This window comes from Selaginella moellendorffii, unplaced genomic scaffold (assembly GCF_000143415.4).
Source record: "Selaginella moellendorffii unplaced genomic scaffold, v1.0 SELMOscaffold_5, whole genome shotgun sequence".
NCBI lineage: Eukaryota > Viridiplantae > Streptophyta > Lycopodiopsida > Selaginellales > Selaginellaceae > Selaginella > Selaginella moellendorffii.
This window is the reverse complement of record NW_003314266.1, coordinates 2,390,341-2,411,189: the sequence shown is the minus strand read 5'-3', so window position 1 is coordinate 2,411,189 and position 20,849 is coordinate 2,390,341. Positions and strand designations below refer to the sequence as shown.

At 39.2% G+C, this 20,849-nt stretch overlaps 5 protein-coding genes across 5 annotated transcripts; 2 read left to right on the top strand and 3 right to left on the bottom strand.

Annotated features, from left to right (window-relative positions):
• The first annotated feature begins 9 nt into the window (after positions 1-9).
• On the top strand, positions 10-1,582 carry LOC112344722. The gene is made up of 5 exons (XM_024670043.1): positions 10-32; positions 118-127; positions 207-784; positions 895-1,281; positions 1,359-1,582. Exons 1-5 carry the CDS (start codon positions 10-12, stop codon positions 1,507-1,509), a joined length of 1,149 nt encoding a protein of 382 aa, XP_024525811.1. The 3' UTR covers positions 1,510-1,582.
• Positions 1,583-1,666: 84 nt separating this feature from the next.
• LOC9659056 (histone-lysine N-methyltransferase met-2) lies at positions 1,667-2,317 on the top strand. Its single transcript, XM_002965195.2, has one exon. The coding sequence runs from the start codon at positions 1,667-1,669 to the stop codon at positions 2,315-2,317; it is 651 nt and encodes a 216-aa protein (XP_002965241.2).
• A 79-nt stretch (positions 2,318-2,396) lies between these two features.
• LOC9659055 (ribosome-recycling factor, chloroplastic) lies at positions 2,397-3,918 on the bottom strand. Its single transcript, XM_002964853.2, has 12 exons — positions 3,881-3,918; positions 3,749-3,819; positions 3,577-3,697; positions 3,463-3,526; positions 3,311-3,406; positions 3,167-3,264; positions 3,007-3,118; positions 2,899-2,940; positions 2,793-2,849; positions 2,696-2,746; positions 2,581-2,637; positions 2,397-2,523 (listed from the first exon to the last, which is right to left on the bottom strand). Exons 2-12 carry the CDS (start codon positions 3,816-3,818, stop codon positions 2,506-2,508), a joined length of 786 nt encoding a protein of 261 aa, XP_002964899.2. The 5' UTR covers position 3,819; positions 3,881-3,918; the 3' UTR covers positions 2,397-2,505.
• Positions 3,919-3,999: 81 nt separating this feature from the next.
• Positions 4,000-6,968, bottom strand: LOC9659054 (poly [ADP-ribose] polymerase 2). The gene is made up of 17 exons (XM_024669892.1): positions 6,798-6,968; positions 6,463-6,739; positions 6,205-6,419; positions 6,061-6,142; positions 5,776-6,008; positions 5,542-5,727; positions 5,410-5,486; positions 5,309-5,355; positions 5,208-5,257; positions 5,095-5,154; positions 4,960-5,040; positions 4,789-4,899; positions 4,664-4,739; positions 4,474-4,616; positions 4,350-4,423; positions 4,189-4,288; positions 4,000-4,130 (listed from the first exon to the last, which is right to left on the bottom strand). Exons 1-17 carry the CDS (start codon positions 6,879-6,881, stop codon positions 4,023-4,025), a joined length of 2,004 nt encoding a protein of 667 aa, XP_024525660.1. The 5' UTR covers positions 6,882-6,968; the 3' UTR covers positions 4,000-4,022.
• A 69-nt stretch (positions 6,969-7,037) lies between these two features.
• On the bottom strand, positions 7,038-8,976 carry LOC112344721 (pentatricopeptide repeat-containing protein At4g02750-like). Its single transcript, XM_024670042.1, has 3 exons — positions 8,930-8,976; positions 7,604-8,811; positions 7,038-7,513 (listed from the first exon to the last, which is right to left on the bottom strand). The coding sequence occupies exons 1-3, from the start codon at positions 8,974-8,976 to the stop codon at positions 7,038-7,040; spliced, it is 1,731 nt and encodes a 576-aa protein (XP_024525810.1).
• Positions 8,977-20,849: the final 11,873 nt, after the last annotated feature.

Below are 20,849 nucleotides of genomic sequence, written 5' to 3'. Positions count from 1 at the left end.
TTGGTAAGTATGAGCGCTTTTCCCTCTTTTTGGTAACTTCTCCTACCTCCGGGGAGAGTTTCTAAAGTCATTCTTTGCAGGCCAGACCCTCTTTTTGTGTTCTCCAGTCCTTTGTAGGCCAGACTCTGTTCTTTCTCTCTTTCTTTTTTTTCTCCTTCCCTTGTTCTCGATCTTTTCGTCGTGATCTTGCTGGATGGGTGGTATAGATTTCTAACTCTCCTCCACCTTGTGTGGCTTTGCAGCGGAAAATCATTCTAGAGAAGCAGCACCCAAACTGGTCGTCCAGCCGCCCACGAGTGTTAGAACCCGGAAGTGCTGAGTTTATAGCCGCCTTGGCCGCCGGGAGCAACTCTCGCCGAATTCTCCACATTGGCTGCGGCCTCTCCACCATCGCCCTCGCCGCCGCCGCTCGAGCAACCGGTGGCTGCCTCGAGTGCGTGGACACCGACCGCCAGAAGCAGGCCGTCGTCGCCCGCTACGTCCTGGACCTCGGCCTCAGCGACTACGTGGACTTCTTCCCGGACAAGCCCGGCTCCTTCGTCTTGGACCGGGAAGGCTTCGACTTCGTGCTCTTCACTGGCGAGCCGGAGAACTACATCGACTACTTTGACAGCCTGAGATTCACGCACGCGGCCATCATCGTCGCTTACAATGCGCTGGACGACGCCACCAACGAGTACATAAAGCACGTCCGTCAGCAGCCGGGGATCGACTCGTCCACGCTCCCGGTCGGTCGAGGCATCGAAGTTTCGAAGATCCTCTCGTGGGAGAGTTTTAGAGCCGGGTACGTTTCTTCCAGCTTTTTAATCTTTGTGTCTCATTTCCATTTGTCGTCGATCTTCTCACTTAGCAGGTCTTTCGCTTGCCACCCCCGTTGCTTTTTCTTTTTTTCAGGAGGAAGACATACTGCGAGCTCTTGGACGATGACTTCTCCAGTCCGGCGGCAACCTTGACGAGGTTTGACGTGGTTGGAGCGGCAGCAGACTTGTCGGACAGTGTCTATGAATCGGTGGCACCGCCGTGGGACGTGGACGTGAACTCTCGCTCGAGCTGCCTGGAAGAACAGGATGCCGGGACGGTGTCTCCGACTCTGAGCATTGGAACGTCGCTGGAAGAGGAGAGCGCCAGGATCCACGACGCGGTGGTGGACTCGGGAGGAGCCGAGAGCGTCGGCATTCACTTCCAGAACGTCGGCAAGCAAACCGAGATCAAAGTCGAGGGGCCGGATCGACACATGCTCCTGGCGGACATCATTCTGGCTCTCAACGAAGCTGGCGTCAGGTATGTGTGCTCTTCTATTTTGATTTCTCTTGCCAGACAGGCAGGAACTTACGTAACTCTCGTTGCTTGTTTTGTAGCGTTCAAGGAGCGAAGATCTCGACGCAGGATAGCCGAGTGGAGGATGTGTTTTACGTGGTGGAGGAGGGTACCGGTGGCGTGCTCGACATGGACCAGCAAGAGTTCGTGAGATCCAAGATTTTGAAGAAAATTTCCCAGAGAGGAGAATGACTATTTGCACAGACAAGTTGTATTATTAACAAGAGAAAGAAAACGTTTCCTACTAAGCCTCAAGGTTAGTTCCTTTACTTCAACAGGAGTTAACTACCAGTAGAACATACCTAGCATCTAACCCTTTTTGAGTGGCAACTATATAAGCCTCGCAAAGATGGTCCATTCATTACAACCAAAGGATTCCATGGACCGCGTCTCGTTTCCAAACGACTTCGTCGCCAACTTTTACTACGTGCGCCACAACATTCGCGGACCGTTGCCACCTTTCGACCGCAACCCTTCGCCACGCTCAGAGCCGAAAGACAAGTGCGGCCCGCAGTGCAGCTGCCAGATGCAAAAGAGACTCGCCATCTTCAAGACTGAAAGCTGCGGCTGGGGCGTCCGAGCCGCGGAAACAATCCCCAAAGACAGCTTCGTGTGCGAGTACGTGGGCGAGGTGCTCGACTTTTCAAGCTCCGCGCGCCATGACTACCAGTTCCAGATGCCCGGCGACGCCAGGTTCCCGGCCAATTTGGTGGTGGTGGACGCCGTCGCCTACGGGAACGTGGCCAGGTTCATCAACCACCGGTGTGACGGCGGGAACATCCGGGTGGAGCACGTTCCGTACGAGGGCTTGGACGACGACGAGCGCCCGATGTTCCATATTATGATGTTTGCGAGCAGGGATATCAAAGTTGGCGAGGAGCTATGCTTCGACTACTCGGGTGGCGAGCAGCGGTATATTTACAATGAGATGTGCTGCTGTGGCTCCGAGGGGTGCTGCATGGCCTGGGACAATGGGGCTTTGCCTTCTGTGGTGGATTGATACTTTGATCCACACAACAATTTTGCAAGAATACGCAGTTGACATACATATTAAAAAATAGAATGCATTGAAATCAAGGTCACACAAAATGTTTGATCCATGTATTTGAATTGTAATACAGCAATTTTTGCATTGTTCACACTTCCAGCATAATGTTTGATCCTATAAATACAACGAGTTTTGCAAGATCACACGGTTGACAGCTCCTACGGAAATAAAAGGAAAAGAAACAGGAGTTAACTCGAGACTGTACGCTGTCAAACCTTTTCTTTCTGTTTGAACAAATCATCCACGGTTTTCACGTATTCGTCCGTGAGCCTCTGTGCATCAGAGCTTCTTGTTGAAGCGTGGTGGATAAAATTAGATCTGGTATTTTACCTGCATTTCGGTGGAGAGATCCTTTACATTGTCCGTGGATATCTTCTTTTCCTGACCATTCGATTTGTTAGCGGAAGTTCCGGGGAAATTTAGATACCTTTTCGAGCTTTTCGTACGATTTGATGGCATCCCTTCGGACATTTCTCAACGCTACCTGATGGTCAAGGCCTAAAAAGTATGACTCAAAAGGATTTAGATCAAACCTTCCCCTCCTCGGTTAGCTTTGCCACTAGCTTGAGAAGCTCCTGCAAAAGAGAGATAAAAAAGTGTAAATGCAAAGAAAATGGGAACTGAAAGAGAACCAAACTTACCTTCCTTCTTTCAGCAGTAAGCTGCGGTATATTCAAACGAATGACAATTCCATCGTTGCTCGGCGTCAGGCCGAGGTCCGACTTTGTGATCGCTTTATCAATGGCCGACAAGCTGCACAATAGCTAGTAGTCATAACAACAAAACTCCCACATCCTCTACCTGGATCGATCAAATGGCTGGACAAGTATAGTACTTCCATCCGGTGTACTTATTTGAGCAATGGTTTTGAGAAGCACAAGTGTTCCATAGTATTCGACCTGTCCATAGAACGATTTAACTAGAACGCTTTAGAAAGAAGCATACCTCAACACGATCGAGCAGAGCAGGGCTAGCACGGCCTGTTCGAATTGTGTTGAAGTTGGACTTGACGGTCTCAATGGTCTTCTCCATTCTTTCCATCTGAACGGGGAAAGTCATATCACATATTTATTTGAGATTGCCCAATGTATACGTACAGCATCTTCTTCAACGAGTTGCTTCTCGGCTTCGATGTCCTCGACAGTTGCAGCCCTCACAAACCTGGAAACGTCCCGTGTAAATAAAAAGACTTACAGAAAGGAAAGAGAGACCTGAGGAGCTTCGCTTTTCTTCCACATTTATCTCTTGCAAGCGGTGATGCAGCAAAATTGAAGCTTACTGCCCCTTTCATTTGCCTGAAGCACACGCTGCTGCGTATCTCTCCACAATTTTCTGCAAGACCACACAGCTGGAAGCGTGAAAAAAACGTAGCCAAGCAGATACCTCTAGCACCATTGTAAGCTGCTCCAAAGCCCGTCGCCCCCGCATTTACACAATGCACACAAAACGCCATCCTGGAAAGAATGAAAGAAAACCAAGGATGAAGAGTTTACATGGAGCTCGAAGCAGCCATACCTTGTCACAGCTCAGAAAACCATATTCCTCTGTTTGCCCTAAGGAGTTTAGCAAAGTTAACAGCATGTTAAGTTCATCAGCTTTTGTTCCTGAAACGTGTTATATTTACAGTGAAAAAGAAAAAGAAAAGGACCAGCATTGTTCAATAGCGGCCGAGCTTGTATTGGAAATCCACTTGCAAAACATATCGCATTCTGATCTGCTTGGTGTCATAGACGATGTACTCGTTGTACTCGAGGCTAGTATTGCTCTGCAAAGAAAAGGAAAACAAACCACGTCACACACGAGCTGGAAATACGGTAACTTACGTTAGGAGATTTCACTGGTTTTCCCAGAGGCACGACTACTCCATCTGGTAGCGTCTTAAACTGCGAGCTATTTGGTACCGATCGACCCAGACCCTTCGTGCTGAAATACCACACCACATTCAAAAACCAATAGAAGAAACGAGGAAACAGCACTGCGTGACCTTAGCTTTCCGGGAGGGAGTCTGTTCGCATTGTAGTCCGCTTGATAAAGCTCATTCATCTGTCCAAGAGCCACCTGAAAGACACAAAGAATGACGGTTGCGAGCAAAAAGAAGAGCGGGGTACCTCACACAAGAGGAGAACTCCACGGGGATTTTGCGATGTAGTAAAGCAATAGTTGGCACTCTTGGATACCATGTCAGCAAAATAAACGCCTTTCCCAAACATATAACCCGTCGATGGTGCTTCCGGAGGAGCAATACGGAGTCCTAAATCCATAAACGGTTTAGTCTATGTCTGAGCACAACAAAATAACCTTGGGAAAGAATGCCCGTCCAGTTTGTCAGCCGTGAGCCGTGCCAGAGAAGCATGCGGTTGGGAGTTTGAGAAAACTGCAAATGCAGAGTAAGCGATTGCTCTAGCAGAATGCGCCTCACTTACACTACGAAAACCCGCATCTTCTTCATCTCTCTGAACCTTGAATACATCCTGTAAAATAAGGTCATAACTGCGATGTGTTTGGCCATGGGTGTTCTTCAAATACTCCTGGATCTGGAAAACAAAGACAATTTTTACTTGTATGCACCTAAACTTTCAAAACTTGTTACAAACCATTTTGAATTCTTCACCACTTTGGTCGAGTGGCTCAAGCTTGCACTTCAGCCTTTTGTAATGTGCAAATGCTGGATCATCCTGTGTACAAGAAAAACATTGAGATTTTACACTGATGTTAAACAAGTACTTTACCTCCTCGTCATCTTCTTCTAGAACCTGCGCAGCGATTGCAATCTCTCCAAGAGCCTCAACCTGATTAGAAAAACATAAGCTTGTATTAAACGTATCGACGTCACGCATAGTACCATTTCAATTTTCTTTTTCAGCTTCTCGATAGTGTTAATAGTTTGTTGTCCTGCAAATATAAGCTCGCAATCTGATGAATAAACCAAAATTGGGAACTTACGGATATTCTGAAAGCCAAAATCGTGCGGGATAAGTGTGTAGAACTCGCTGCAAAACCAAATAAACATATGTTGAGTCAAACCAGATTAGAATAAACTTTACCTGCTCAAGTCTAGCAAGGTTTGCGGTGGTCCACGCGATTCCAACACCCCTTGAATGGATTTCAGTGTTTGATATCCCTGGAAAACACAAAAGTTACCCAGTCTCGTCAAGAGTTCAAAAGAGGCACGTCACCTTTAGGATTGTCGCCTTGCTTAGCTTGCCAAGGGGCATCTTTCGAGCGTCATATCCTATCTCCACCATTTGTTGCCTCATCATTTTGAGATCGCAAATCAGAGACACAAATTGCGCAACACGGCTGTCAAGTTTGCTCTGAACTTGCTTCTTCATAGGAGGGACCACGTCTTTCTTCTTCTCCGTCTGCAAGAAGAGAAAGTCAGGATCTCGTAGTTGGATTGCAAATGCAACCTTTTGTTTCGCGGCATCTTCCTCTTCGTAGTCCATTTCCAGAAGCGTGTATTTTTGCGGGTGTGAAACAAACCGACTGCGATCCCTCCAGTTGTTACGAGTCTTCTGATAAAACTTCTTCTCGAATTCCCGTTTTGCACCTTCTCGGGGTAAGTTATGGAGCTGGTTTTGACCTTTGTATCCAACTCGACCCCAACGAAACCACGCAAAGTACTGGGAGTTGTCATCAGATTCTGCCATGTAACGCTGTCAGTAACACAAGAAACGATTTGTAAGCGTACTTGCCTAGCACTTGGAGCTTATAGTACTTGTTATTGTTCTCTCCTACGTTGGTTTGATTGAGCATTGCATCATACACATCGTCCCCCTATGTGAAATAACCACTGGCTTAGGATAAAAAAACTCACTAGAAAAGTAAAGAGAACGCACCTCTTCTAGAACATGACACGACGATTTAATATGATCGGCTAGCACCTCGTCCAAGACCGCGCGACCCTTCTTGTAAGCTTTTACCATCTTAGCTTCCTCCTCCCTTTCCTTCTTTCCTTCTTTCTCCTTGCCACGAGCACTTGCTCTGCGAGAGTCGGGCTGGGTATCGTCGGCTTGATCTTTGGCAGTAGCATCGCTCTTGGCATCTTCCTCATCTATCAAAATCACGGTGAGAAGGAAGACTTCCATTCGCGTTACCTTTGTCGACATCACTTTCGAGAGCAGCAATTAACCTCTCCACGAGATCGTTCTTCCGCCCAGTCGTGGCAAGCTGACGCTCGCTCAATGCCGCGCGGAGATCTACCACTGTCATTCTTTTTACCTCGTCGGCCTTCGATCTTTTAGGCGCCGGTGGGGCATCGTCTCCATCGTCTTCGTCTTCCTCCTCGCCTTTTCTCTTTGCAGCTCGCTTCTTTGTCGGGGATTTCTTCGTCGTCGGTGCTTCGGCGGCGATCGCATCGTCGAGCCTGGCGACCTAGGGATTACAAGGGGAAAACGCATTCTCAAGCTCGATCGAACCACACAGACATTACCAAATCCGCCTTGAGCCCCGTCGCGTCGAGATTGCGCTTGCGAAGCGCCTCGCGCAGCTTCACGACCGTGAGGCCGCTCGACATGATTTCAAACTTGCGCCCAAGAACCCTAATCCAGGAGGCTTTTCCGGGAAGCTATACGAAGAATATTCCTAGTGGCGGTTAGAAGGCATGGTTAAAAGGAATTAGCTTAATCAGGATTTTATAGATAATTATATGCCCTAAAGTACAAAGTGAGAGTCAATCTGAGCCGTCCAATTCCATTTTTTGCTTAACGGAGAAAATGTTTGAGAGGAGAACATAGGATGCTGGATGGTTCATGTTAACCTCTCTCATACGCTGTGTCCTCCAAATCTCCTTGGAGCTAGCGCAAGCTCCCAGAAAACTCCTCCAATCCGAGCCATCAGCGACGAAAGGCATTGAATTTACAAGTTCCTGGCAATCATCCAGATGCCCAGCTCTTCCCAGCAGATTGATCAGGCAGCTATAGTGCTGCTTGGATGGATCCAACCCAAAATCCACTGTCATGGAAAAGAAGTAGTTCCTCCCAATGGAAGCTTTCCCTGCATGGCAACATGCATGAAGAACACAGGCAAATGAGATCCCATCTGGGCTCCCAATCATGTTAAGCTCGCCAAAGATCTGGAAAGCATCACTGAATTCTCCGCTGTAGGCAAATGCTGCCAAGACTGTGTTCCAGGAGCAAAGATCTCGCTCTGGAATCCGATCAAAGACGAGCTTTGCTTGATCCAAATGCCCGTTTTGGGCAAGCACGGCAATGAGGCTCGTCCAGGAGATGAGATCACGCTCTGGCATAGCAAAAAACGCCCGAAGGAACTCCTCTGTATACGAATCGTGCATGTATGCGACCAGCAGAGAGTTCCAAGAGAGAAGATTCCGCTCGCACATCACCGTAAAAATGCTCACAGCATTTTCCATTTGCCCGTTTTGGGCATATGCTGCAAGGAGCGAGTTCCATGACACTAGATTCCTTTCAGGCATTTCATAGAATATTTTCTCGCAACATGATACAAGACCTAAGTTTGCGTAGGCAGCAAGCATTGTATTCCACGAAACTATGTCCCTTTCTTTCATAGAATGAAATAAACTTTCTGAATCTCCAATATGCCAGTATTGGGCAAATGCAGTAAGCATTGAATTCCAAGAAACAAGATCCCGCTCTTCCATGTGATCAAAGAGAGCCTTTGCTTCATCCATCTGGCCGTATTTTGCATACATCGAAAGCATTGTGTTCCACGAAACCAGATCAAACTCCTCCATTTTCATAAACATCTCCTTGGCCTCGTTAGCAAATCCACTGTTGGCATATGCAGAAAGAAGAGCCGTCTTGGAAACCTGGTTTCTTTCCTCCATTCTCTCGTAAATCCCACACACTTCTTCCAGATTTCCACTCTGTCCGAACGAGTTCAGCATTGCGGTGCACGACACGACGTCGTGTTCCGGCATTGCATCAAAGACTTTCTTTGATTTCTCCAGATCACCAACCTGGGCAAATGCGCCAAGCATTGCAGTCCAGGATGCCAGATCCACCTCCGGCATTGCATCGAACAGCCTCGCGGCATCGCCCACCTCGCCGGATCGGGCATAGAAAACTAGCAGCACCGTCCAGGAGATGAGATCACAAAATGCCATCGTTTGGAACACTCGTATCGCCCCCTCCAGATCCCCGGCCTGGGCATACAAGCGCGAGAGTGTGGTGCTGGACACGAGGTTTCTCCGGGGCATTGCATCGAAGACTTGTTGCGTTTGATTGATATGCCCGTTTTGGGCATAGGCCACGAGGAGGTAGTCCCATGTGTACGAGTCTCTTTTGTGGCAAGGCACTGAATCAAAGATCTGGCGGGAGAGCTGTGGGCTGCCAACTTTGCCAAGCAGCTGAATCAGGAGATTGGCGAGGTAGACGTCGGAAACTACTAGGTGATGGATACGATTGTAGATCTCCCCAGCCTGACGTTGTGTTGTGCATGACTTGACAAGATCGATGCTGGCGTTCCTGTTCATCACAAATCCACACCACCATCGCTAATTACACTCTTAAAGTCTCCGAGCTTTATTATCAAATCCCACATCAATTACAGTTCGAGGTTTTCTGGCTACTCCCTTTTATGTACAAAGCATCTTCAGCAGCTTCTTGCAAAACACTGCTCAATGCATACATTCTCAATTTGGAACCCCTTTTGCAACTGGAGAAAGAAATTAAGTATTGGTACTGTCAAGTTTTTCAGTTAAAAAACTTAGCACAAAACTGTTTAGCAAGCAATGGTTCCATAGAGAAAAGGGGAGAATGTAAGCTTTAATTTCCTTGATATCCCTAGAGTTTCCCATTTAGTTTTCGATAAAGAAAAACAAAGAACGAACAAAAGAGATTACCAGCCAGTCGAACAAAGGAATGAAACTTATAATCAATAATTACTAATAGCAATCACAACAGCTTAAAACAAGAAACCCAAAGAATATTGAAGAGATTGAAGAGCTAGTTTCAGCCTTGTTTCATTTTGTATTTAATAGTTTGTAGTGATAGACTTGACTAGCCAACATAGGGAGCCAAGAGAGTCCTCAACATAGTTTAGTACATAAAAGAATATTCTGTTAAGGTTTTAGTGGTAACATTTTTATTAAATAGTTATTTTAAACAATTATTAATTTTAATAATATTTAGATCTGTGTATCTAATCCTAGTTGCAATAGTTGCTATTAAATAGAGGTTTTGCATTATCACCTCATTTACAGAAAAAATTATTATTTTAATATTTAATATTTAATAATAATAATAATTATTTTATAATATATATTTATATTAAATTTTTATTATGACTATAAATCCATTACCATCATAGCTAGCTCTTCACTGAATTCTCTCTCACATCTGCAACAAAACTACAACATCACTAATCAGTATTTTCACCAAGTTTTTAATAAATTATAAATAAATAGAACTTAATGCCTAGAGTGGTATAAAGTAAAATAGAGGATGATGTTGCCTTTAATTGAAAAACTTCCTAAGATGGGAAAATGAAGTTTGCACAACATGTGCAATTCAAAGTGTCAGAGATACTAAAGAAATTGACTTGAGAAGTCAATATCATAGTTCCAAAGTATGATGGTTATATTGATGGAGGTTAGGATTATTTGGGAATGAGTAGTGGGATTAAGATAAAGACTGAGACTGACACCAAGACTAAGATTGAGACCAGATGAAGCATAGCAAATTAACTATGCATTCAAGCATTTTCTTAACAATCAAGTTTATAACCTTGACACTCAAGATTACAATCTTGATAGTTAGAACTCAAGAAGTGGCAATTACCACCATGTAGGAGTAGTTAAAGGGGAGAGTTAACACTTGATCCCTATCCCTATCTTTATTATACTCTAGCCTAACACTAATGCACATTCATTTATTCAAGACTCAAAGTATTTTAGTGATCTTAAGCCTATCCTTACTCACGATAACTCACATAAACCTTCTTGGGGATTGAAGGTTTCAAGTTAATTTTTAATTGATTCATGCATTTGGTAGCATGTTCTAAGGTGAGAAGCATAGTGCCAACTCAAGAATAATGATATTAAAAGCCCTTTGGCACTCTACAATCACAGCAGTGGACTATTGTAACTAGTTTTCCATTGAATTCTCTCTCGCACCTACAACAATTATATCATCTATCAAGTTTTCACCAGGGCAGAGACCGAGTCCAAGTCCAAGTCTAAGTCCAAGGGTGAAAGCCTAAAGCAATCATTTCACAAACCCTAGGGGGTTCAATGAGTTCCAAAAGGATAGTAGGGGGAGAATTTCAATGGAGCAAATGTGACTAAGGAAAGCTATACCAATATAGTGAATGATGATATAACCATTAAGGAGTCTAAGGCTAAAGTGAATATAGACAGACAAGTGGGGTAACTTGGTGAAGGGTTTAAGAGTCGGTTTTAGTGTATGTTATAAAAAAAAACAACTTAAGAGATGATCTATAGGGGTTCAAATATAAAGAGAAAGGGCTTATAAATAAGAGTGCACCCCTTTTTCCAATTGGTTAAGGGTCTTAGAATACTTGGGGTTAAGCATCCTTGGGTTTGAATAGTATTGGGTTGAGTGACCTCCTGGGAAGTTCAAATTCAAGAGCTTACATTTAGCTCCCCTATGAGATCGAATGATCGATGCTCTCAATCTAAGCGTGGGTGGCACTACTTACTTGGATACCTGGTATGGCTCATCAAAACCTCACTCTAGCCACTACTTACTTGGATACTTGGTATGACTCATCGAAACCTCATTCTAACCACATAACTAAGGCACCTAAGGGTAGAAGCTAGGGAGAGTACATATGAGGCTTGTGTAGAGCTATGGTGTTTCAAAATGTCATCCCAAAATCCCAAACTGTGGAAAATCCTCTTGTGTAATGACTAAGGATATAGTCACAAGGTAAGGAAGTCCCAAAGGTTAATGGGACTTAGTGGTCAAGATTTCGGGCCCTAATCTAATGGCAGTGTTGGCGAGCATGGCTGTGGATGGAAAGGGACTTGGTGGGGACTGAAGAAGAGATAATGGGAAAGAGTATTCTTTATGTCTCTGAGCATCTTAAGGATATTAAGGTATGGTCCTAAGATGACCACCTATGGATAAATGGCCCAATTTTTGAGAGATGGGAATATGGTATAGATGGTCTTGGACTACCAATGAAACAAGAGTAAATGGATATGGCTTTACCATAACAAGTTGAGATGTTAGTAGTACCTTTCGATAGTCTATCATGGGATCAGACACATGAAACACTTAGACCAAGTGCAAAGGCTAAATGGCATAGATGCCATTTATGGGGCTAACATATCTTTAAGTAGAGAATGGGATTATGGAGGTTGTGAGTGAGACTCCTCCAAATGGTCAAAGGTGTCGTTAAATAACTAAAGTAGAAATGAAAATTTAGTTGCTTACAATATCCTTATTGAATGATAAACCATTTCATAAAGTAAATCTATCATGAGTTATAATTTTCCTTAGCACCAAGCCAATATTCATCAATGATTCAACACTAAAGGCTCACCATGCCTTTCCATCCTTTAAGGAACATAATTTCTTCAACTTAAAGTCTTATTAAATTATATGTGATGGTTCTTTCCTTTTGTTCATTTAGTTCTCACTAAATCTGTTAAAGACACTTTTTCTATTTCAATCTTACTTGTGTTTCTAACACCTTGAATTGCATATGTTGTGCAAACTTCACTTTCCCATCCTATGAAGTCTTTCAATTGAGGGCACCATTATCCTCTTTTTTACTTTGTGCCACTAAACATTTAATTTGATTTATCCATAATTTGTGTTAGAGTTGTTTATATCCCTATTATTTGGCTACTTTGCTGCTCCATCTCTTGGAGCTTTCACCTTTACCATATTGAAGGATTTGGAAAATTCATCTTTAAAAATATATTTCCTTTCCCACAATTTATTAGCATTCATTATATGAGTATTCCTCGCATAACTGTAGCGCATGTGATCATGGGATGAGATTTGGATATACTGTCACTGTGGATCCTTGGAACCTTGGGGGATAAATGGGGATAAAATAGCCACTAAGAGCTCTCTCATCAAGCAATTGCCCCTTTTCTAGTTGGCTTAAGGGGAGAGAAATAATGTGTGCTACAATAACTTATCATTTGGATTCCTTTTAATTTTTTCTATAGCCTATTCTCAGCCATTAGTCTTTTGCTCCTATCCTTTGATTGTTGCATAAAGCAACATAAGATCACTATTTCTATCCTTGAGGTATTCTTTCTGTTCTATAATAAAAGCTTTGGTTTGCTAAGTTCAAGGGGTGTTCACCCTTAATAAGTTTCCCTAACATTTTCTACTATGGGCTCTACCCACGATTTAATATTGCAACCTTTTTATAGGTCCTTCCTTAGAGATTACTTTCTTACAATACCATTGCATTGCCATAGCTTATTTCCTTTAGGCATATTTCCCACTTGGTCACTTTGACTAAATCACACTATATTATTTGTTCAAGTCACTACTTTGAATAAAAAATACCATTCCTTAACCCGCCAAAGAGTTTTATCTTTGATTATTAGCCATGGAATTACTTAGTGATCCCACATAGATAGCTTAATGGGTTTATCAATATGCAATATGTCTACCAAATCTTTAAATTGTTGACCACGACCTCGAGGGCATCCTCACACTTGGTGTTGCACCCAAACTAACCCTTTTGACCAAAGGTCCATAGCAACTGAGATTAGGTGTTCCCATTTCATTTACCATGTCCTCAATATCAATTGCACTAAAGTAAGTTAGATATGTTGAGTTTTCACATTAAACGCTCTAACTGTGTATCATGACTCCAGGGCATCCCCATTTAGCAGTGTGCCCAAACTAGCATTCTTACTAAGAGTCCATAACTACCAAAAATGAGTGTCTTTATATTCCAAATTATCACCATATGCTAGTAAGTTGGGACTCAAACCCAAAAACTAGAGGGTTGAAACTCAAATCTAACTTTTGTATATGCATTTGCAGATGGCATTACCTAGGATGTTTGGTGTGATTCCCTACACCGATGCACCAACTTAATCCAACGTGTGTTATGAATCACCACTTAGGAACTTAATTCCTCTAAGCTTCCAAATCCTCTCACTTGACAAGCTAATTGACTTACTTATGATCATGCATGGACTCCCCCATGCTTGGCCTCATGGGCCACCATTTTTAAGTCATCAGATTCAACTAGGGTTTTCATTCCTCCAACTTGCTAATCCTACTTTACAAGTCACCCAACCAATATAATATAATTCTTTGCATAAGCATGAAAGTCCTTAAACATTGACTTTTATTGAAAGTCATTTGTTTGAACCCACAAGAACTACCTCTCTAACTTTGATAACATCACCTCATGGCAAATTTTAAGACCATGCTTCTGCTGTGCTATTTTAATTTTGTGCAATCTTATAAATCATTTACATTTGTCTTTTTAGGTACTAATTTACCTAAAATTGTCTTTTTGAACATTGAAAAAATTTTATTCCTTAACTTGCTAATGCTTCTTCTTTCGTAAGCTTTCTAATGGCTATAAAGTTTAATATAGACAATTCCATATTTTAAACTCTCTATAGCAGTACAATTGTCAGTAACCTTTGAACACCCACTTGATTCTCCACTCCCAACTTATATAATTACTTTCAACTATGCCCTCAGATTTTTATGGTTTGGTTTTATCCCTTGACTTTATTGAGTCATCTAAATTTTAAACTTTGTTAATCTACGTCTTGTAAGGTCTTAGTCTCATAGCTACTTTTGAGGTGCCACCATAAATGTGTCTTCATTCATATTTAACTTTTCATAGTCATTAACTCTAGACTCAAATTCATAAATATCATCTTTAACTATATAAGCATTATCTTGTGACTCCTTTATTGTCTCGGAGTCTTTATCCTTTTTGTGATCCCAACTATAGTTGTTTACTATAACTACATTAGAAAATTTGCTAAATCAAACACTTATATAAATCACATTTTCAACTCTTTGAGGAAAATTTTCTATTATTCCCAAGATCTAAAGTTGTTTCTTTATTGACCCCTTTCTATCCACCACATTATATACATGTTCATATATGAACTAAAGTGGAGAGTCATGCTATCTTGACATATTACTCTTCAAAAATAAAGACCTTCCAATGCCAATATAAGTGGTGATATATTTGACCACTAATAAAAGTTAGATTAAGGAATAACTTTAATACCAAATTGTAAGCAATTAATTTTCCATTTTACTTTAGTCACTTAACCACATATTTGACCACTTGGAGGTGTCTCATTTACAATGTTCATAAGTCTTATTCCTGACTTGGGTTTGACTTTGATGAATATTCTTCCATTTGTTCAAGTAGAGTCTATCTTATAGTATATAGTTTGTGTAAAGGGTTATTTGCTCAATGGAAGGGACTATTGGGTGTTGTGGCAAGTTAGTCTACAAGTTTATAAGGTTTAGTATAATATTCAATAAGCCAATCCTCCATAAATTTGTATAAAAGGATTAGAAATAATTAATACCACCTATATATCCTTTAGTGTCTTTTCCTAATACTTTTATTAGCATTGTGGGATTTTGTAGCTATTGGATTATTTTCAATCTAGACATGTTTTTGTTATTTATTTCCATATTTTATGCACTCATACAAGGATATATAGCCATGCTAAAAATGCTAATATATTTAGAAGTATAAGGATCTTATACCACTTCATAGTACTTAAATGGTTTTTTGAATGGTTGGGATTAGATAAAACAAGCTTAGTTTATCTTAACTAATCTGTCTGTATATACATAATTGTGAATGATCTTTCTTTCTTGATATGAAATATTACATTATAAATAAGTAAAAGAAATGCCAAATATTTGTAGGGCACCTGAATTTGGAGCTGAATTCCAAGCCTGTTGCACTACGAAACAAGGGTCCGGTACAATCCCACGACCACCGGCTCCCCGTATCCAACACCTGCCTGCAAAATGGTGTCAGACGGAGTCTGGCACAATTTTGGCATACCGGTGGCCTAACGCGAGGAGGGTACTCCACCGACTAGAGCAGCATGGAGCTTGGGCTTAGACCCAAGCTGGACGCAGAACAAGGAGCGACACAGCCCAGCGGGAGCCAAACTAATGTCTCAGGTGGTCAGACATGCATTCCAACCACTATCCCTATTATACATTTGGAACCCCCCATAGCCCCCCCCCCCTTGAGGGACACACGCTTTGGGCTTTCACCCCAAGCCTCCCTTAGTACCAAGAGTTAGTCTCTGGGACAAGTCCGAAACTTACTAAATATGGAATGTCCTTAGATTGCGAATTTGGACACGGGACGAACACCATTGTGTTCAAGCCGATCTCTACATTCCGTAGATATGCCAAATGAGCTAATCTAGACACTTTCCATAAATAGCATTTAGGACCTAAATGAGACCAACACAAAGGGCGTGATAGCGAGAGTGTTTGGCAAACACGGTAAGTTATCATCTAGTGAATATTGAGGAGCTAGTCTCAATATCGCGGGGGTTCCCAACATTAGCAAGTGCAAATCAACGAATGAGTTTCTTTAACCAGGTCAAGTATGCTTGACAAATAACACATAGGAATTCCGTCCTTATGCTCATTTGGTCAAGTGCACACGCGATGACCAATTTCTCAACTAGCTTGAGTGGAGACCATGAAAGGGACCAACAGTACCGACCTCCTGCTGTCATGGCAGTAAGGAAAGAATGCCTGTAAGGACTGGTCGACAAGTATTTTTCGATACCCGAAATCACATTCGCGACAATATTGATCTTTATCTAGTGTTTGGTGTTTATTTGAGATTTAAGCTCTTAGTCTTGGGTTTTTGACTACTTTTATAAATAAATCCATGATTGTATAAATGGATTTTTTATTTATCTTAGAATATATTTATATAGAATATATATACTAAAGAAATTACTATTTTTCCATATTCATTTATATAAAAACAACTAGAGCTTTGATGGCAAAGAAAATCTATAAGGACTAATTAATTATGAGATTATTTATTTTTTCTACCTCTAATATATCTTTTCTCTTTTTTAATTATACAAGAAATATTATAATCCTTTGCATAAATCAATATCTTTATGCCGGTTATCATTATCAAGCCAAGCATCCACATCAAATTTTTTAGGGCCATCTCCTGCTCCTGTAATTTTTATCCAATCAATATACCAATTTTGATATCGACCAGCATTATCCCGTTCTATAATCATTTCACATATCTTATCTTCATTAGGTAAACATTCTCCCTGAACATTAAATGTGTCAAGCTGACATTTCTCAAAATTATCATCTTTGTTATCTATATTAAAAAATGGTAACAGATGCCCTTGTAAAGAGAGAAAAAAAATATTAATATTAGCATCAGTTCCTGCTTCGTCTACACATCCAGTTTGTATACTAATTGTATAATCACACTAGTTAAGATTTTCTCAAGTTAGATTATGCACATTAACTATACTTAAGTAATCAAACTCTTACCTGGCTGCTGTTTACAAATATGATAAAATATGAATACAAAAACATGAATAGAATGTAGTGCATATGAATTGTCATTAGTATTAATTTTATAGAAAACTCATTAATAATTCATTTTTATACTAAAACAAGTTTATCTTATTATGCCAAGTGTTAAAAATAGGATAAACTCTAATATTACTTTACTAGATATCTTAATATTATTATTTTACTATAATAAACCTACTATAATGTTAAAATATGTTTTACTTGACAAATAAACTTGTTCTTATTATCACCACTATTGCTAATTAGTAGAATATTCCAATGCTTCATACCATTATTAAAGCTTGTCCTCTTGAGGAAAAAATAAACTGCTACATTTTGTATTGAAGTAACACTTGGTTTAACTGTGTATATTAAATCGTATATGTTATTAAAAACATAATAATAATACTACACTTGATAGGTCACTTGATTTCTTCAATACTACTCTTCGTACTCTATTATTAATGATGACACTTACTCATATGTCATATGTCAGAAAGAAGAAATAAGCAATTAAATATTTAATACACTCAAAGTGTATTTTTTGAAGTATATTTTGCCATCATTATCCATTATAAGATTTGAACCTCAAACCTTTGCTCATAAAATTTGAATTCAAGTCATGTATGAATACTTAATATTAATGCCTAAATTAGCTTAAGGTAATTTATCAAAAGTTTCTAGAATTTCGTTTCAATATAAATTCATCTTTCCTCTTTTCTTAATTTTTTTATCAATAATTTGCTCATCTCCCCTTCACTTGATAAGAAACCCTTGACAATTTAAATACTTTATGATTGATATCTTCCTATTTCCTCTCCTTTAACTCATGTCAAATCTTAATGCTCTGCAATCAAAAGTTATACCAAGTCAGGAAATTTCTCAATACCAACAATATCTTCTTGAAAATTGGTATGCTAAAAAACCTAAAAAAAATGTGCGCTTAATATTAACACTGGAAAATATTGGATGAATGAATATAGTAGAAACAGAACCAAAATCATAATAACTATCACCCTAAAACCCAACTAAAAAGATATAAGACTTAAAATTAACATGAGAAAAACTTACAGAAAGGCAGGATTTGCCAAACACTAACTCAAATAAAAAAAGACTAAGAAATAAAAATCTTTATAATGGAAAAAATGTTGAGGAAATGTTATAACAAATCCTACAACCTTATATTTTCAACTAACTCAGTCTAGACTCAATATCGTGTATAATGAGCATAGCATTTTGTCTACTATTTACCAATTCAACACAAATTAAACATTGAAGGAGAATGCCAATGTTATCAGCTTTAATCAATGTTTTGGAGGGGAAATCACTACCATTTATTCTAATCTATAATCTTTTATTGGTGGATTTTGAGGCTTTTCATAAACATTTTAAAAAGCCTTTCAAAGAGTTTATTTAACATTCTCAATCTCTTACTCTTGCTAATGTAGCTTTCTTTTTCATCTAAAAAAAATCCTTTCTTTATCAAGTGGTTGATTATCCACTACCCCAAATTAATACCTACATTTGCTAATTCATGAGATGTTAGAGTGTCTCTTAAAAAGTCAATTCTTCACCAAAATTGACTTAAATTTAATTTGTATTGGGAGGGTGGCTATAGTGTTCGATATTTGTTATAAGTATATAGTGAGGCCTTTTGATATGACCAATGCTTTAATTATTTTCAAACACAGGAAAATTATGCTTTTTTGTGATTTTAAATTTTTTTTTCTATGTAGCATATATGGTTTTCACCCTTTATCCTATGATGATTTACTATATAATAACTATAAAGCAGAACTTAAACCCTTAGCCACATGTCTAAAGGCAATAAATTGGAACCCAAGTTTTAAAACTTTAGGCCACTAAATGAAGGGATAAAGCCAAAGTCCTAACTATATAATCAAAGAGCAAAAGAACCAAAGCATGGGATGACTTATGAGCATTCAACTTAACAAGTAGAGAGACAGGAGCACAAAGCAACATAAAAACAATCCTAAAGCATTGAATATCTCAATGCCAAGACTAATATGCAAAACAATGCTAAACAAAGTCTAATGTTATTTTAGCATATCAATGCCTTAATGTAAAGATATAAGTACTCCACCAGCTAATATGGTATAGAGCTTGAGCTTATACCCAAGCTGAGGCTTTCACCTTAGTCTCAAGAGTTAGTCTTTAAAGCAATCATGAAAATTTACTAAATATAAAATAGTGTTAGATTGCAAATTTGGATGCAAGAACAATATCATCATGTTCAAGACAATCTCTACATTCCATTTATAATCCTAACTAGAAAATCTAAAAACTTTCTATAAATAGGCATTGGGACCAAATTGGACCAACATATGAAGAATGATAGTAAGGGTGTTTAGCAAATATAGTAAATTATTATTTTGTGATATTGAGGAACTAATCTCAATACATAAAGGTTTTTGTCACTAGCTAATGCAAGACAAAATAAAATAGGAACTCCTTACTAGGTTAAATATGTTTAGCTAATAGCATGTAGAAATTATGTCTTTATGTTTGTCTGGTCTAAGTACACTCAAAATGCCAAATTAACTCCAAAACACAATATTGACTTCTTTCCATAGGAAAAAATATCCAAAAGTATTAATCGATAAATAGCTTTCAATACCCATAGTCACATTTGCGACAATCTACTTTAATAACATTTTGTTAAGACAAAAAAAACACAATTATGATATTCACCTTGTTCTGAAACACCTTCTACAATATAACCTTTTTATGATATTAGAAATGATTTTTTAATTAAATCTCAATAAAGTTTTTATTTCTTCACATGGCATCATTATAAATCTTACCAAAGTTTTCACCATTCTTAAATAGTAACACTTAACCTCTTTGTAATATTTATTATTAACTTGGCTTTAGAAATTTCTACTATCACTTTATTTAGGACATTTTGAAAATCACTCTCCCTTATATAAATTATCATAAAAGATGCTCCTTTTTGTATGATTTTCTATTATTAAAGTTGTATTCAATTTGTTATTGTTGATTAGAGGATAACTTTAGATATACTAACATTGTGAATTCTTAAAAACTTGGGGGATGTATAGGAATAAAATAGGTATTAAATGCTCTCTTATTAAGCAATTGCCCCTTTTCCAATTGGCTTAAGGTAAAACAGATAAAGTGTACTATATGTGGTATCAAAGCAAATGGTATATATTTAATGTTAACTAATAAAATTAAAATAGGTATTTATTGTATTGGATTACAATATAGGTGGATGACTAGTTGTTTTATAAGGAATAGGGGTGTGAGTGTAGTGCACGTAAAATAGGATGAGTTATATTTATAGAGGCAAATCCTTTAGATTAGCTTATTGTGATTGTGGATCATTTTGAAGTAAAGGTTCTCCTTATTTAACTATTATAAAAGGTGAAAACTACATGCACTATAGCTTGAGATCAATTGAGGATGTGTGCCATAAACTAATAAATATTTTTATAATCATTTTAACTATAGTAAATTACTATCTAACATTAGATGTTTTACTATTTAAATGGTTAGAATAACCATAGAGTAAAATCTAACTTTTGGATATGTGTGTCAAGGGTAATAGAATGGGGCTTGTGTTTTAGAGCTTTAAGCTATTGATCGAAGGGACAAAACTAAACTCTTGAATATATAACTAAGGAGCAAAATAATATGTGTATAAAGTAACTTCTAAGTATACAACTAAAGAGCAAATGAATAAGAGTAAGGAATAACATTGGAATAGTCATAGAGATTTTAGTATACTGGTGACTTAATATAATATACATGGTTTTCATCTTTTATCTTATGGTAATAACCATAGAGCAGAACATAACACTAATAAAGGCAATGAAGTAAGGCTTGAGTTTTAAAGCCTTGAGCCATTAAGCAAAGGGATAGAGATAAACTTTTGAGTTTAAAACCAAGAAGCAAAAGTTCAAAAGCACACTAAGGAACTTATGGTACAACTTATAATCTCCTCA

Excerpts from the sequence above, each read along its gene's own strand:
- LOC9659054 (XM_024669892.1), bottom strand. The coding sequence starts at position 6,881 with ATGTCGAGCGGCCTCACGGTCGTGAAGCTGCGCGAGGCGCTTCGCAAG. Across the intron at positions 5,258-5,308 it reads TTTTGGCTTTCAGAATATCC|GACAACAAACTATTAACACT; the intron begins GTAAGTTCCCAA and ends TTATATTTGCAG. Across the intron at positions 5,155-5,207 it reads TGAAAAAGAAAATTGAAATG|GTTGAGGCTCTTGGAGAGAT; the intron begins GTACTATGCGTG and ends TTTTCTAATCAG.
- LOC112344721 (XM_024670042.1), bottom strand. The coding sequence starts at position 8,976 with ATGTATGCATTGAGCAGTGTTTTGCAAGAAGCTGCTGAAGATGCTTT. Across the intron at positions 8,812-8,929 it reads GAAGCTGCTGAAGATGCTTT|GAACGCCAGCATCGATCTTG; the intron begins GTACATAAAAGG and ends TGTGATGAACAG. Across the intron at positions 7,514-7,603 it reads GTTTTTTGCTATGCCAGAGC|AGCGAGATCTTTGCTCCTGG; the intron begins GTGATCTCATCT and ends ATCGGATTCCAG.
- LOC112344722 (XM_024670043.1), top strand. The coding sequence starts at position 10 with ATGAGCGCTTTTCCCTCTTTTTG. Across the intron at positions 785-894 it reads TGGGAGAGTTTTAGAGCCGG|GAGGAAGACATACTGCGAGC; the intron begins GTACGTTTCTTC and ends TCTTTTTTTCAG. Across the intron at positions 1,282-1,358 it reads CTCAACGAAGCTGGCGTCAG|CGTTCAAGGAGCGAAGATCT; the intron begins GTATGTGTGCTC and ends CTTGTTTTGTAG.
- LOC9659056 (XM_002965195.2), top strand. The coding sequence starts at position 1,667 with ATGGTCCATTCATTACAACCAAAGGATTCCATGGACCGCGTCTCGTTT.
- LOC9659055 (XM_002964853.2), bottom strand. The coding sequence starts at position 3,818 with ATGGCGTTTTGTGTGCATTGTGTAAATGCGGGGGCGACGGGCTTTGGA. Across the intron at positions 3,527-3,576 it reads AGAAAAGCGAAGCTCCTCAG|GTTTGTGAGGGCTGCAACTG; the intron begins GTCTCTCTTTCC and ends GGACGTTTCCAG. Across the intron at positions 2,747-2,792 it reads CGTACGAAAAGCTCGAAAAG|GAAAAGAAGATATCCACGGA; the intron begins GTATCTAAATTT and ends TCGAATGGTCAG.